At 32.0% G+C, this 17,211-nt stretch overlaps 1 protein-coding gene across 5 annotated transcripts in view; it reads right to left on the bottom strand.

Moving 5' to 3' along the window:
- Window positions 1–17,211, bottom strand: part of PHF14 (PHD finger protein 14) — a 213,954-nt gene that overhangs the window by 104,847 nt on the left and 91,896 nt on the right. For 4 of the 5 annotated variants that reach the window (XM_043588972.1, XM_043588974.1, XM_043588973.1 and 1 more), the window contains 2 exons: window positions 10,163–10,213; window positions 9,910–10,031 (listed from right to left, as the gene is read on the bottom strand). In XM_043588972.1, the coding sequence (XP_043444907.1) occupies window positions 9,910–10,031; window positions 10,163–10,213 (173 nt within the window). Of the gene's footprint in view, window positions 1–3,858; window positions 6,888–9,909; window positions 10,032–10,162; window positions 10,214–17,211 lie in introns of those variants that run through there. The other variant, XM_043588975.1, reaches the window with a different exon arrangement.

Below are 17,211 nucleotides of genomic sequence, written 5' to 3'. Positions count from 1 at the left end.
ACCAACATTTGTCACAGGACTAGAACAAACAATCCTAAAATTTGTATGGAACCACAAAAGACCCTGAAGAGCCAAAGCAATCCTGAGACAGAAAAACAAAGCTGGGAGTACCACAATTCCAGATTACAAATTATACCACAAAGCTGTAATCATAACAATATAGTACTGGCACAAAAACAGACACATAGATCGATGGAACAGAATAGAGAACAGATATAAACCCAAGCATAACTGGATAGTTAAACCACAACAAAAAGAGATGAGAATATACAATGGAGAAAAGATAGGCTTTTCAACAAATGGTGCTGGGAAAAACTGGACAGCTACACATAAAACAAAACTGAAAACTAGACCATTTTCTTACACTATGCACAAAAATAAACTTAATATGGATTAAAGAGCTAAATATGAGACCTGAAACCATAAAACTCCTAGATGAAAACATTGGGAGTAGTTTCTTTTACGTCAGCCTTAGCAACATTTTTCTAGGTATGTCTCCTCAGGCAAGAGAAACAAAAGCAAAATTTAACTACTTGGGACTGCACCAAAAAAAAAAAAAAAGGGCTCTTCTACAGTAAAGGAAACTATCAACAAAAGCATAAGGCAACCTATGGATAGGAGAAGATATTTGCAAATAATACATCTGATAAGGGGTTAATATCTAAACTATATAAAGAACTTATAAAAGTTAACACACCAAAAAAATCCAATCAAAAAATGGGCACATCAACAGACATTTCTCCAAAGAATACATCCACGTGACTGACAGACACATGAAAAGATGTTCAACATCACTCATCATCAGCAAAATGCTAATGAAAACTACAATGAGGGGCGCCTGGGTGGCTCAGTCAGTTAAGCATCCGACTTTGGCTTGGGTCATGATCTCGCGGTTAGTGAGTTCAAGCCCCATGTCGGGCTCTGTGCTGACAGCTCAGAGTCTGGATCTTGCTTTGAATTCTGTGTGTGTGTCTCTCTCTCTGCCCTTTCCCCATTCATGCTCTGTCTCTCTGTGTCTCTCAAAAATGAATGAATGTTAAAAAAATAATTAAAAAAAAACTACAGTGAGGTGTCACCTCACACCTGTCAGAAAGGCTAAAATCAAAAACAAAGGAAACAAGTGTTACAAGAATGTAGAAGAAAAGGAATTCTCTTGCCCTGTTGGTGGGAATGCAAACTGGTGCAGCCACTCTGGAAAACAATATGGAGGTTCCTCAAAAAATTAAAAACAATATTACCATATTATCCAATAATTCCACCACTGAGTATTTACCCAAAGAAAACAAAAACATGAATTCAAAGATATATCCTCCCCTATATTTACGGCAGCATCATTTGCAACAGACAAGATGTGGAAGCAAGTCAAGTATTTAAGTGTCTACTGACAAACGAATGGATAAAGAAGAGATGGTGTGTATGTGTGTGTACATGCACTGGATTAGTACTCTCTAAAAAAGAATGAGATCTTGACATTTGGAACAAACTGGATGGAGCCAGAGGATACTGTGCTAAGTGAAATAAGTTAGAGAAAGACAAGTAGAGTACGATTTCATTCATACATGGAGTTTAAGAAACAAAACAAATGATCAGACAAAGAAAAAAGGGCAAATAAAAAAGCAGATTCTTAGAGAACAAACTGGTGGCTGCCAGAGGGGAGGTGGGTGGAGGGATAAGTGAAAGAGATAAAGAGGATTAACAGTATACTTACTGTGATGAACACTGAGTAATTTATAGAATTGTTAAATCATTATATTACACAGCTGAAACTAATATAACAACACTATATGCTAATTATACTTCAATTAAAAAATTAAACAAAAAAAACCACAACAGGATTAAAACAGCATTAAAATTAAGAGATGTTGGAGGCGAGAAATTCAGGACAATACCTGAAATTGAGTGAAAAGGTGAGATTAACTGAGAGGTAAAAATTATTTGTATGAGAAAAACATTACAAAAATAAAAACTAACGTTAAAGATTAAAAAATAAAAGTGACTTAGCAGAGTTCTTGCTAAACCTGTGTTTTACAAAGAAGTACACAGATGAGCCTAGGAGGAGGTTCAGGAGACTGACTAAAGCTTGGATCAGAAAAAGAATCTTTGTTGCCTTTAGGAAAAAAATTTAAAAAAAATCTGTAACAAGAAATATGTATAATGGTAATATTAAGATGAAAAGAGCAGGACAGGAAAGTAAATAGGCTATGAGGAACTGGTAGGGAAATGTTGGCAGAGGTTGCCTAAGGCTGAAGGTGGAAACTAGGTCTGACAGTAAACAGGCATAGAAGTTTTTGAGGTGATGGAAATATTGTAAAACTGGATTTTAGTGATAGCAAATCACTTAACAAATGTAGTAAAAGTCATTATTATGCTCTACACTTATAATGGCTGATTTTGCAGTTCAAACACTGGATCTCAATATATTTATTTTTTAAAAAGAAAAGAAGTATTTGCTATTTATCAATGAAAGATGAAGTTGTGAATTAAATTACTTTCCCCTCCTATTTAGGTAAATGAGACACCACAACATGAAAACAGCTTTCACTCTAAGAAATTTTTTTTTTTTTTTTGGAGACTGAAGAAAACATAATTACATTCTACATACAGAGTAGCCTAGAGAGAAATGTTACTGACAAAATGTGTTTCCATGGAGGGCTTGTGAAAGAATGTAAACAAATAAGCAGTATGGACTTGGGGACTTGGAATATCATATAATTTTTGATTATCGGAGCTAGTGTGCTAGACCTCAGATATGATATAGCCGAAATTCTTCTCCTAAAATAAGAAAACAGAGATCCACAGAGATTAACTGACTTGCCTATCAACATCCTCATATATCAATATAGATCAGAATAATACAAATTAAAACCACAGTGGGATTCCTTCACATACCCATTAGAAACAGCTGATATCAAATAAAAATTAACATATAATTCATATGAAATTCTACAAGAGGAAAAGGAAAAGTAACATAAGTTTGAAAAATAGAAAAGTAGGTGCCTTTGGAAAGAATGACTGACTGGAAAACAGCACAATTTTTGGAAGTGATGAAAATGTTCCAGATCGTATTAGAAATGGGGGGTTATAGGAGTACCTGCTTTTGTTAAAAGTCATCAATTTATTCACTTAACATTTATGCATTCCATTGTATGTAACAGACCATACACATACACACACACACACACACACACACACACACACACGAACTTAGTAAATTCACATATCGTAGTTGTTTGGGTTAGCAATTATGTAACGTCTTCCTATATATTCTAAACTCAAGCAAACAGAGAACTAAGGGACATGACACTTTTAAATAAATTTTAATATGGACACAATATTTCCATGAAACTGTCTAAGCTTGTTTAATCATTTCATTATTACTTCAGAATTCACAATTTTAGGGACATTAAATTGTTGTTTGTCTATGTAGTTGACATAGTCTAGATTTTAAAACACTGAAACAAAACATGTATGATTAAGTTTCTATTTAGGTAGAGCCACTTTTTTACTTTTAATTTTCTGTTGTCTACATTCAAATTCAAAAAATATCTACTTTTAGGGGCGCCTGGGTGGCGCAGTCGGTTAAGCGTCCGACTTCAGCCAGGTCACGATCTCGCGGTCCGTGAGTTCGAGCCCCGCGTCAGGCTCTGGGCTGATGGCTCAGAGCCTGGAGCCTGTTTCCGATTCTGTGTCTCCCTCTCTCTCTGCCCCTCCCCCGTTCATGCTCTGTCTCTCTCTGTCCCAAAAATAAATAAACATTGAAAAAAAAATTTTTTAAAAAATATCTACTTTTAAAAATATATCATAAAGGATAATATATTTTAAAACTGTAAATAATTGCAATATATATGCTCCCTTTTCTCCTACTTATCTTTGATAATAAAGAAAAACATCTTTGTTAATCAATAATCAGACTGAATTCTTTATACATTCTAGCATTATTCATGTATTAACTATTTGCATTCTTATAGAGTTTTATGTGTAGTATTAAGCTTATCCAATTAAGTAGCTTTTTAAAAGTTAACACAATTAAACCACCATGTTTTCAAGAATAATAAATTAAGCTTTCATTACTAAAGATGATCTCATAAAGCAATACCTTTGTAAAAGATATCAAAAGTTAAAATCAACTGTGTACTAAACAAAATGGAGATTTATTAGTATTTCTCAAAATAAAGACGTAATTATGTTAAACACTCCAGAAAGTGACAGAAATAGGTGTTCTAATTTTACTGAATTTTAATCTTGCTTCAGTATTAGATATTATTCACTAATCATATCAGAATTTCCTTCAAAAGCAACTGTTTCTATAATCGTTATTAAAATTATATATAAAAATAAAAGAACAGTTAAATATCTAAGAAAATAAACGTTCAAAGAGTTCATAATTATGTTCCTTGTTTACATTTAATTCCTAAAGCTTCATCAGTTTGGATTTAGAATGCCAGACTTTTCTTCTCTTTTGATGTGAACCCTGTTAAAGGAGTTAGGCAGCATTATTTCTTCAAGCCAAGAGTACAGGAAGTCCATATGTCTTCTGAGAAATCTTTGTATGCTGCTCTTTGTCTTTTATATTAAATCTAACATAACAATTAGTCAGATTTAATATCCTGGCAATGATTCCATAATACAACTTCCTATGAAGTGTGTCAGCCACTAACCATCATGGTTGGTGAGGGTGGGGGTTGGTGTTCAGTAACTTGGAGCGAGAACATAAAGGTTTATGAGGGTAAGTGAAACAGAGACTATGCCTTCAAGATGGTTATACTTTCAAGAGTGAAAAGCCAAGTTAAATATATACCAGACAGAGTAACAGCCAAACTTGAAGAAAGCGGTATAACACAAAGGCTGTCAGGGTGACATGAGAGGATACATTTTACCACATATAACTGAAAGAAATATTAAAATCCAAGTTTTAGAAATAGTCCTTTAGAATACAGTAATTCAATGGTACTAACCACTGACTCAGGAATACAAGACAAAACAAGTAAAACAAAACCCTAAAACTTATCCTTGTAATTGCTGATAGAAGCAAAGAATAAAAACAGAAGTTTGTACAGAAATGTCTTTGTACAGGAATGTCTGTTTTTAATACATTTGAAATTTTTTAGAAGACACAAATCATTTTAAAACTTGTAGTTATTTCTAAGTTTTAATTCATAAGTATCCAAATAATATATATTTACACCATCACTTACAATCATGAAACTCCTACATGAGTATGCAAATTTTATCATTAAGAATGATTATGTGATAAATTGCACAAGAAATAATAAACTAACAAGTATGTAATCAAAATAAAATAATACATGCTATTTGTTTTAAGAAATCTATCAGCTGTAATCTCAACTGTTCTTAAAAAATAACACCAGGTTTCATTTTTTTAAGTAATTTAAAACAATCCATTTTCAGCAAACCGATGTCCTATGAATATAGTAACTGAAGTTGTAACTAATCTTAGCTTTACTCTCCAGTCTAATAAAATCTCTACCTGAAAACACCTTCTCAACTATGACACAGGCAATCTAATAAGCCTCCATCTATGTTAGAACAAAACAGGTAATTTAAAAACATCTGAGTAATCAAAGACTAATATTTGAAATACAAATCTGATAAATATAAATTCTTGCTGGTGTTCCAACAGCTTATGATACAATTAAATTTAGTTTCAGGGGGAACACTCAGAATCCAGATGTTTAAAATGGGAACTAAATAAAAGTGCTAATAATATTGTTAAGAGACCAAACAGACATCCTCATCTCATAACTAAAATGGTTAAATATCTATGTAATTTGCCATATACTCAAGGAGAATATAGTAATAAGTGTTTAATAGTGTGGACATAGCTATAAAAGTGAAATAGCTTCATAGATCATTTCCTACACTCAATGTGTCTGAGTAATAGCAACAATACAAGATAAAATTAAAGATGCTATTCAAGGCGACAATGGATTCTAGGGTTCTTAGTTTTAGAAACCTTTTCCCTCTCTCCTATCTCCCATTAAGTAATAAAATGTGTCACAATGAGTTTGCACAGTTAAAGTAAAATTTGAGGTCTAAAAGTTTGGTTTTATTCTTAATTTGATAGTTTAATGAAGACTTAGAAGAAAGGCCCACCTATATCTAAAAATCTATCTTTTGCAAGTCAAATATGATCAAGAAGAGGGATCACTTCATTTCTATTATTACACTGATGCATCAACTAACTAATCTCAAGTCTGTAGTTCCTATTTCCTTCCCTAATACACAGAAACAAATAATCCCCTATTCTTTAATGACATAAAAGCAATCCTCCTTTATTAAGGCTTTTAAATATTTTCACCAAATACTTCTATTTAATGACGAATTTGTTCTAGGAATAAATTGTAACAGTATACATTTTTTTAATTAATTCAGCAAAGAATAATCAGTCATTAGTTATTATGAAGTAGTCATTCATTTACCAAGCATTTACTGAGTATTAAATGTGCCAGAAATGTGGAAACAAAAACAAATACTAGATCACTGCATGGGCCATAACTACCTAGAACAAAGAACATCCATTACAAAGAGATAAATGCCTAAAAAGACTTCACAATTTCAAAACAGAATTTCATTTTGGTCTTTAGCCCTCAGTAGCATAAAAAAAATACATTTTAATTGGAAACTTCCCACATAATTTTTAATTAAATGTTAAAAGCAAATGGCAAAAAGGAAGCAGTATTTTTAAAAAATTTGTAAGATACTATAAACCATCCTTCTCTTTAAGACTTTGATCATTTTCAGATTCTTCATGTCTAGTGCAAATAGTTCAGTCTAATTATTTTAGAGAACATGTTTCAACAAATTCAAGTTTTCTGTCCCCCATATTCTAGAAATAATTAGATACAAAAACAGGACGTGCACATTTTCTGAAAAGCAAAAAATAAGCATGTATTATTACCGCAACATATTTACCAACTGGAACCCTTATTTCAGAGCCCACATATATGTATCCTTTGTATTACTAAATAATACCACTACCCTACTATTTTATACGGAAAAAATATGATCACTCAGTAGTTATTTATATAAGTCCCTAATGGAAAAGAGTATAATTTTGATCATGTACAATAGAGGGAAAAACTGAGACACAGAAATGGTAAATTACTTGTCAAAGACCTGAGAAAAACTTAGAGGCAAACTGAAAATAACAGTTGGAAACTAATATTACAGTTAACTGATTAACTGAACTCAATTTCCAATGATATTAAAAAATTCCACATGTAAATTCACATATACACATATACAATAACTGAAAAAGCAAGAAAATAATTAGGAAAGAATTTTTTATATAGCCTGAATTACATAGAGAAGTGTGGTTTCAAAATCAAAGCTGCTAAACAGCAGGTTCTAGTGAGTCATGTACATTAGTTCAAAGGAACTTGAGAAAATATATTCAGCAAAAGACTATTAATTAAATTACCACCCAAGAAGTTTAATTTTATAAGAGAACCTAACAGACATAATAAGTTTAATGTATCTCTGACTAAGCACTGAAATATATCTTTGGGAAAAATAAAGTTTCATTTAAAATGTCTTAAAATTAAAGTTAAAAAATAGCATGTGTACACAATATTTAAGATGCAACTTAATCATAAAAGTGTGAACCTTTGTGGGAATGATTTGCAAGCGATAATGGTGCCAATTACAAAATAAAAGAGATGTTAAGGGAAATGGCAGATAATAGCTTATACGATTATCTTTTTAAAAAACACATGAAATTCTACATAAAATAAAATTCTTCTTTAACTCAAGAGCAACAGTGCTTAAATTGAATATGTATTTCTTTTTTACAGAAGATTCACATTATAACCATAAAACATTTTATGGCACTGCTTTATATCCAGCTTATTTTGTCCTCAAAAACATTACTATATAATATTTATAAAACATTTAATTCCCTCTTCATTACCTCTTTAAAACCTTTGCAGAAAATCTGTGATGTTATCTTCTTAACAAGGCAAAATCAAGGAAGAAGACTTTGTATATTGATTATTTCTAGAGTAACAAAAATATCTTTACCTTCCAGGAGACTTTCCACCAAATCCCAGACTCTGGCAAGTTATAATAATGCAATTAGGAAAGGAAATTTTATAGGAGAAACTAATTAAATAAGTGATAGGAAAGCCTAATACTATTTTAAAAATTTCAGCTATAAATGAAGGAAGATGGTGGCTACTTTTTTTTATGACAACTATGATATGATGTGTTGGACTTGCTCTTGCTATAAAGTGGTTTTTAAACTAAAAATTGAACATATAGCCTAGGTTCTTTCAAACACATGACCAAGCAAATAAAATAAATAGAAACCTGTAAAAATGTATAGGTCCTACAGCAAAAATGTCATGAATCAACTATCTTGAAAAAAATAAATAAGAGGGTTGATATTGACATAGGTTCAAATAATTAAAAACAGAATAACCAGCTATGTTTTAAACTATTGTTTCAAATTGATTATATCCCACAATACAACCCTCAACCCCAAGAGGATTTCCTCTAGACTGAATTTTTATTCATTATATAAGACTGTTTTATGGGATTTTTTTTCCTTTTATTTATTTTTACAGTTTATGCACTCCATCATGTTATGCTTATGCTTGGGATTTCTTTATTCACATAAATCAGAAAATTATATTGTGGTCAGAATTATTCATGTGTATCTTCTGATACAGGAACTACTCTACCCTAAATTTAAATGAGTTTCATCTTCAGGAGAGTGCTCATGACATCTTATATGTACTACTTCAAAAATTACTGACCAAATATGATAGACCTTCTTAACTTTGTTGAAGCACTTTGCATTTCTTCACTGGAATTTTTATTTTCTCCTTATCTTCTTTAATGATAGAATAAAAAAAAACTCATAAAATTTAAAACTGCATGTTTTTGAGGAATGAAAACAAACAGAAATTTGATTTTTAATGACAAATGACATCATTTTGGAAGCAAATATTTAAAATCATTTAATAGGACTAATATATGTTTCAACACCTTTTTCTTTTTGAAACACTTAATTTCTATGCCCTCAGTTAATTTCATAGTGTTTTATCAAAAAATTTTTAAAAGAAATCAGAAAGGGTTCCCTTAACATACCAAAAGACTCTTTGTTACTGTACTTTGAAAGAATGATACCTCTTTTAAATGAGGTTTCCTTTCGTGCCACCTACTCCTCCATCTCACCTAGGGTTTTAAATAAATTTCTTCATCTCAACAAAAGAAACAAAAGGTTAAAATTAACAGTCTCTGCACCCTCAGGAATAGCCACTGTGCAACATCAGCTCAGATTCCTGATTAGCATTATGTCTGATAGAAAAAAAAAAGTACCAAATCAAAACAAAGAAACAAAGAAGAAAACAAAACAAAAAACAAAATCTACCTAGGCCATCTTTTCACTTTTCTTTATTTCATAAGAGAGAAGCATTTAACACATTCATTTTGATAAATGGTAAGGAAGTGCTAATGAAGCTCTTGTCAATAAACAAGTGTTGTTCTTAACATTATTACTAATAAATTTCAACTTTTATAATATGTAACAACTTAGTAATTTTGCTATTTTATGAGATAAAGTAATAATCTTAGTATTAAGTGTTTAAATCAAATTGTTTTTGTGGCCTCTATATACAGAGCACTGTGTCAAGTGCTCTTGTCAAGAGAAAATTGTTTCTTGTGTTCAAAATCCAGATTTTGAACTCTTAATTACATCTCAATCCAGAAAATAACCATGTGTGGCAGGTTAGTAAGAGAATGAAATGTTTCTGAACTACCGTTTCCACTAAATAAGCTTTTAAGAAAGCCCTATACTGTGATTTTTCCCCCATTATATCTGTGATGAGAAAATGATGAAGATGGAACCTTAATGCCCTGAAGACAAAGTCTCAGCATCCCATTTACCTGACAAGATTTTCATTGTCTCCAGTTCCCTTGCAAGTTGCACATTCAGTTCGCAAATCTTCAGCCTTAGGCTTCTTCTGTAACACAGACTGCCTTTGCCTTCTCTCTCTAGGAATTCTTTCCTGCCATACAAGAGAAAACAAAACAAAACAAAACATAAAACAAAATCTGGATATGAGGAAAAAAGAAATAATTTAAGCAAGAAAGTTTTTCAAAGTTTAGACTGTGTAAAAAATGCTTAACTTATTCCAACCTCATGTTTTTCTTCCTCAGGAATGAAGCTTCGCTTTCGTCCTCTGGTTCTCTAAGAAAAAAAAGATGCCACAGAAATATCTAATGTTTAATTAATAATAATAAAAAAATACTCTCTGTTAAATGTTACTGCTTAAGTTAAGGACTTGGAAAATTAGTATTTCTAATTAATACTGTATTCCTCTAGCAATATTTTGTTAACAATTTATCTATGAGAGATAAAAACATAACAAATTAAATGTACTTTATAAGTTCTTTACTTTTAAATTACACAAATTTCTGATAGGAAAAGTAAGTTCTCCAAAATCAGAATGATTTTTTTCAACACTTTATACATGTCACACAATTATGATTTATCTAGAGCATTTCAATTTTCGTAACTTATATGCTTCTATAGCTGAAATGCTACACCTGGACTCCTCCTACTTCTAGTATTCTCATGTGTGTACATACATGTTTGTATAATATAAAGAATTTCTAACTGTCATAAAAAAAGTGGGAGTAAAAGATCTCAGATGTCCCCAAATCCTAGGTGAAATAAAACATGGTATAAATTACTTACTTTAAACGAATTTAGTTCAAAGTTTACATCAATTATTTCACAACATATTTACTATTACAAAGATGACCTCTACATGTTCAAAAATAATATATGGGGTGCATGGGTGGCTCAGTCGGTTAAGTGTCTGACTTTGGCTCAGGTCATGATCTCACAGGTCATGAGTTCAAGCCCATTATCGGGCTCTGTGCCGCCAGCTCAGCGCCTGGAGCCTGCTTCAGATTCTGTCTGTCTCTCTGCTCCTTCCCTGCTCACACTCTCTCTCAAAAATAAACATTAAAAAGGTTTTTAATAAAAAAAGTAATATAAATACAATGGTATTTGCGGTCAATATGTTAACAATCTTTATCCACATAGGACAGCCTCCTGTAGATGTGTAATCCCCATGTTCAGACCACAGCTCTTTAGAGAGACTAAAAGAGAATGGAGGCACCATTCCCACAAATTATTTTGCCTGACTGTTGAGATCAAGGAACATTCCCAAATTAGAACAGGTACCAATAATTCTAAACAGAAATGATGTCCAATACATTGATGTCTTCCTAAATTACTCTCATTTCAATTCTTCATGATACTGAGTCCACTGTCATTTAATAACATTGCCAATTGCATACTGTTTAATCTACCCCTAGATAACCAAGCGGTGACTAAATTAGTCATTTAAAGGAAGTAAATTTATAAACTCTATGTACTGCTAATCAGGATGTTCTAATTACATTATTGAATAAGTTAGAAAAAGACTATATCCAGGAAAAGGCTTTAAATGCAGGCCCTACACATTAAGGAGGGCACTTGCTGCCATGAACACTGGGTGTTATATGTAAGTGATGAATCATTAAATTCTATTCTGAATTCTATTCTGAAACTAGTATTAGGCTATATGTTAACCAACTTGTATTTAAATAAAATTTAAAAAAAAAGAAAAAGGAAAACACACACAAAAATAAAGATATTTTCTCCACACATATACACAAAAAAAGAAAAAAATCTTTGAAGTTACTGACTGAATTTACTGCCAGAGTCAATGAATTATTCACCTTTGTAACTCTGGTACACAGGAAGCAAAGTATCTGGTACTAAGTAAGCACTAAATAAACAGTGGTTGAATAATGCATGGATAAAAAAACTTAAGATAGATAAAATACTTAAGAGTAGGACCTACATATATCCATTCTTACTTCCAAAAAACAGTACTGAGCCTTGCTCCTCAAAATATCAGTCATGGCCCATAAATGCTGGCATTCCCTGGGAGCTTGCCAGAAATGTAGAAGTTCATGCTCACTTCGACATACTGAATTAGAGTCTGCCCTTTAACAAGATCCGCAAGCAAATTATACACACATTAAAGTTTGAGAACATCAGTATGAAGAGTCCTTAATACTGACACTTATCCAGGTTTCACCTATAACCTTGAAGCTAGCTCTTTACATATTCATCTTTCCTTTCTGTGACATTCCTGTTCTTTATGCTTTAATTTCTGTCCTCTGACACAATTCATCACAAAACTGGTAAAAGCCTTGTCCTATTCATCTTTCTTGACTTAATTAAAAATAATACAACATGTACTACATTAAAGCTCAATAAATTTGTTTTAATCAAATAAGTGGGTAGATTGAAACTCATAATTATACTAGATAATACAAATGATAAAACAACTGACAAAAAGGATAAATTACTGTTCCCTTCTCTACTGATCTATTTTTAATTTGCATAATTTATGCAATAAGGTCATTTCAATAAGGTGATCCAAATAACCAATATCAAAGGGGAAATATTGAAGTTACTCATTTGAGTCCCATAACATCTAAGAATCCCCAAAAGGCCTTCACACATTCCCCTATTTTTCTTCATTCAACCCATCTTTAGGTAATGAAGTAGCAATTCAGTTTGTTTCTTTATCTAGTAGTAAACTGCTACCAGTAATTGGGGTTCTTTTTTGCATAGAAGTCAACTACTACCAGGTTTTTAAATTATCTAACCATTGAATTAATTTTTGAAATATATATGTGAATGTCCTAAGTTCATATTTGCAATTCTTTTGAAGATATACAATAATTTAACATTTCTGACTAATACTTTAAATCCTTTAACCTCTCATATGATTGCATCAATTGCAAGTTTTTCATACCCACACTGTAATTAATATCCTAAGGCATAAAGCCAAGAGGTGATACCATCACACAATGGCATAGTTGTATTTCTCAATAAATTTCTTATTTAACCATGTATATGTCTGATGAAAGTGCTATTTTTTTCAAGTTTATTTAATTGTTTTGAGAGAGAGAGAGAGAGCGCGCATCAGAGAGAGGGAGAGACAGAATCCCAAGCAGGCTCTGCACTTCCAGCGCAGCGCCTGATGCAGGGCTGGATCCCACGAACCATGAGATCACGACCTAAGCAGGAATCAAGAGTCAGATTCCACCCAGGCTATTTTTTTAAAGTGCTATTTTTTACAATGTTTATTTACTTATTTCTGATGGGGGGTGCGGAGAAAGAAAGAGAGAGAGAGTGCGCACAGCACACGTGTGCATAAGTGGGGGGTGGGCATAGAGAGAGAAAAGGAAACACAGAATCCAAAGCAGGATCCATGTTTCAAGCTGTTAGCACAGAGCCAGACGAGGGGCTAGAACTCAGGAACAATGAGATCATGACCTGAGTTGAAGTCAAATGTTTAATGGACTGAGACACCCAGGCACTGCAAAGTGCTATTTTTAAAATGAATATATTTATAATTACCCAAAAGAGTCATTTTAAATTAAGTATACTTATTACCAAATGGTAATCTTTGATGTATTTCTGTGGTAATTTTAAATAACAAAACACAAGTAACATAAACAATTTCCAGCCAGAAAAAAAAAGAGGTGTTATAAACAAGATGAAATTATAGCATCTTAGAGCTCTGAAAAAGCAGTCCAAAGAAGTGATTTGATGATTACACAGCTGATAACTGACAGAGGCAAACTTCAAACTCAGGTAGCTCAACTCTTAATTCAGTAATTTTTCTTGCATGGCAATCCAAGGTTAATAGTATAATCCCAAGTAGAAATAAGTAAAATTATTACAAGAAAGCAAATCTCTTATTTCCACTTGAATACTTAAATAAATTATAACAGTGTGATGCCTGAAGGAAAAATTCTTGTATTTTGAAACAAGTAGAAACTTCCTTCCAATGAAGAGGAGACTTCAATACCTTAAAATGACACTATAATCTACCCCACTTGGCATTCTATACAGTACAATGACTAATAGAATCCAGTACCAAAGTAAAGTACAGCAATCTTCTTTTTTTGGCATTTATCACACCAGTAATATTAAAAAAAAAATTAATCCAAACACAGTTTTTTTGCATACCAAGTCCTCCAACTAGGGAAATACTGGAAGTTGTTGTTTGCCCCCTAGGTTTTTTTTTAAATATTTATTTTAATATTAATTTTAATATTTATTTATTTTGAGGGAGATAACACATGGGATAGGAGCAGACAGAGAGGGAAAGAGTTTTCTTTTCCTAGTTTTAATGAAGTGGCAGCCACTGTAATAATGACAATTCATAACTGCCTACAGTCGCAACAGATAAGATATCTTAAACATGGTGTCCCTGAAAGAATCAGAAAATGTAAGGGTAAGAGTTAAAAAGGGAGAAATGATGCAAAAAGGAATAACAAAAACATGTTTAACTCATGCAACAAATTTCAATTATCCAAAAGCTTGCTCTATCTTAGATATATAGAAATATTCATAACTGGGTGGTCATTTCATGATATATATACATTGAGGTTGATGTTATTTTAGAAGCATAATAATAATAATAATAATAATAATAATAATTCAGGGTGAAAACAGCATGTGGAAGAAGGAAGAATTTTATTTAAAAAGTATATGCTTTAGAACTTAACACAGATACATTATCTAGAATTCCCAATGATAGACGGTTCAATTGCAAATATTTATTTCTTTGAACCTCACTCCAAATCTTGACATATTTCTGTTTTTTTTCTGTGTTGTTATTTTGTAAGAATTTTATTATTGCCTAGGGAACAATGACAATCTGAGTTGCATAGATCACATCTACCTAGCTCTTTATCTGCCTCTGGTACATTTTTTCTTTTTTTTTTTTTTTAATGTTTATTAATTTTGAGAGAGAGAGAGCACGCGAGCATAAGCAGGGGAGGAGCAGAGGGAGAGGGAGACACAGAATCTGAAACAGGCTCCAGGCTCTGAGCTGTCAACACAGAGCCTTACGCGGGGCTCAAACTCACAAACCGTGAGATCATGACCTGAGCTGAAGCTGGACGCTCAACTGACTGAGCCACCCAGGCGCCCCAGTACATTGAAAACAGAAGGTGATAAACTATCCACAAAGAAAGTGTGCCATGGTATTACAGACAATGTATCTAAGTTAAAAAGGAATAAAGTATTTTTACCTACCAAGCATCATTTTAATAGTTTATTCATCTGAAAGATATAATTAAATGTTTCAGTAATTTCACTAACATTTGGACTAGAAAACATGCAACAAATTTTAATTAATTCTTGAGCACTGGGGTTATTTTAATTTACAATGAAGCTAGATTCATGATGATTTTCACAAGGTTAGAATGATTCATTTGACAAATGAACTAAATTTCAAACTAACAGTACCTCAACATCTTTGATATCACTAAAATGGGTTTCACATATTCATTTGTGTGTTTTCTCTAAATTTAACATGTATCTTTTTTTCACAATTAATAAACTAGCTATATGTGGTTAGAAGAAACATAAGGAATGCCTCCCTGTGTAATTTCTACATAAAAAGAGAAAATGGTTATTCGTGAACAAAATTCTAAATTCAATGTTAATTAGGACAATCAGGTCAAACCTTGAAAACCTGTTAAGCTAAAATTCGGATTTATGCTGAGGAATCAATGCCAGCAACTGTGTGGCAGTTGTACAAAATCGTTCAATATAATTTTTTTAATTTTTCAAAATAAATTTATGTAACATAAAATTCCTTAAAAAATAAGTATATGTTTTCCAGTCATAAAACAATATATTGGAAACAATTACTTAGTAAAGCTCATATGATATTCAAAATAAAATAAAAACTATATACGTATCAACAAGCACCATCTGTTTCTACTGGCTACTGGCACATAACAGATGGAATGGTGATCACCAAAAGTGAGTTTTCCCCCTTCTTGTCAGTTGGCTATGGAGTTTATTTTTATCTAATTTAATTTTAACGGGGTTAGGAAAATATGTAGAATGAAACTGTGACTGATTTTTCTTAACACTATAAATTAAAATAACCACACGCCTAATTAAAAGTAGAAAAAAAATTATACATTGTACAAATTAATGAATAAGGATCTATAAAATCCTTCTCATGAATGGTGGTATATTCAAAATAAGTAAACTCGTGAAGCTCTGACTATTCTTTGTTGTTATTCTACATTCCAGGAAGTAAATAAAAATTACAGATTTCCAACAGGCAAAAAAAAGCACAGCATGGGTCTTTGGGCTCTGAATAGATTATCTGAGCTAAGGATACCCATAGTAGATCCCTTCCAAGTAAGCCAAAGTGAGTTACATACAGTCCAGTTCACCACAAAAATTTCTGCCAGGGTTTTTTCTAAGGATCTTTAACAAACAGAGGCTATACAATCTGTTTAGTACTTCAGAGGTCACTTTAAGTCTAATAAGAGACTCAATCTCTGATATCTAAAGCCTCAATACATAACCCTTTATTTCCAGAACTGTAATAATTTAATTTAAAAAGTATAAAGATGACAAGTAAGTTAAGACACAATGCACAGTAATCTTTAGTCATTTCAATAGGGCTGAGTCCACATGTTTCTGTATCCACTTAAATTAGCGTCAAGAATTACACATACACATACACACACACACACACACACACACACAGATATGAACACACAAAAAAAAACATTCTGGTTTTTCAAATTCTTAGGATATAGGTTCTAATGTTGTTAAATAGGCTACTATTTTGCATGTGTAAAATTAGTTTAAAAACAAATGTAATGAAAGAACACTCTAGGATATTTGATTATCTCTCGAATGAAGAATGCCACTTGAAACAGGCTATTGACTTCAGACTTTAAGTTAGATGGAAAACAGTTTAACCAGGTGCTTAAGGTTTTTTTTTTTTTTTCAAAATAATGATCTATAACAAAAGGTGCCCCCTGAAAAGCAATATGCTTTTAGTCAAAGTTGCTAAAAAGTACTTGGACTTTTTAATGCATTTATTTTCCAAAAAAGGAGATCTATAAAACAAAATAAAATGTATGAGATAGGAAAAAAGATGAGACAACTTCAAAGAGAGTAGAAAATGATGCATGTGTGTAAAAGACTATGAGAAGATAGGTCCCAGTAAGTCCTTTGGCACTTGTATAAAAAGATGAAAAGTCACTAGATAATATAAAGTATAGAGAAAATGAAAAGAAAATCTGAACGCTTTCAAGTTACATTAAAGTTATAAGAAAATACGCCAA

Source organism: Prionailurus bengalensis, chromosome A2 (genome assembly GCF_016509475.1).
Source record: "Prionailurus bengalensis isolate Pbe53 chromosome A2, Fcat_Pben_1.1_paternal_pri, whole genome shotgun sequence".
NCBI lineage: Eukaryota > Metazoa > Chordata > Mammalia > Carnivora > Felidae > Prionailurus > Prionailurus bengalensis.
Note: the sequence above shows the minus strand (reverse complement) of the source record. Positions and strands in the feature narration are given on the sequence as shown.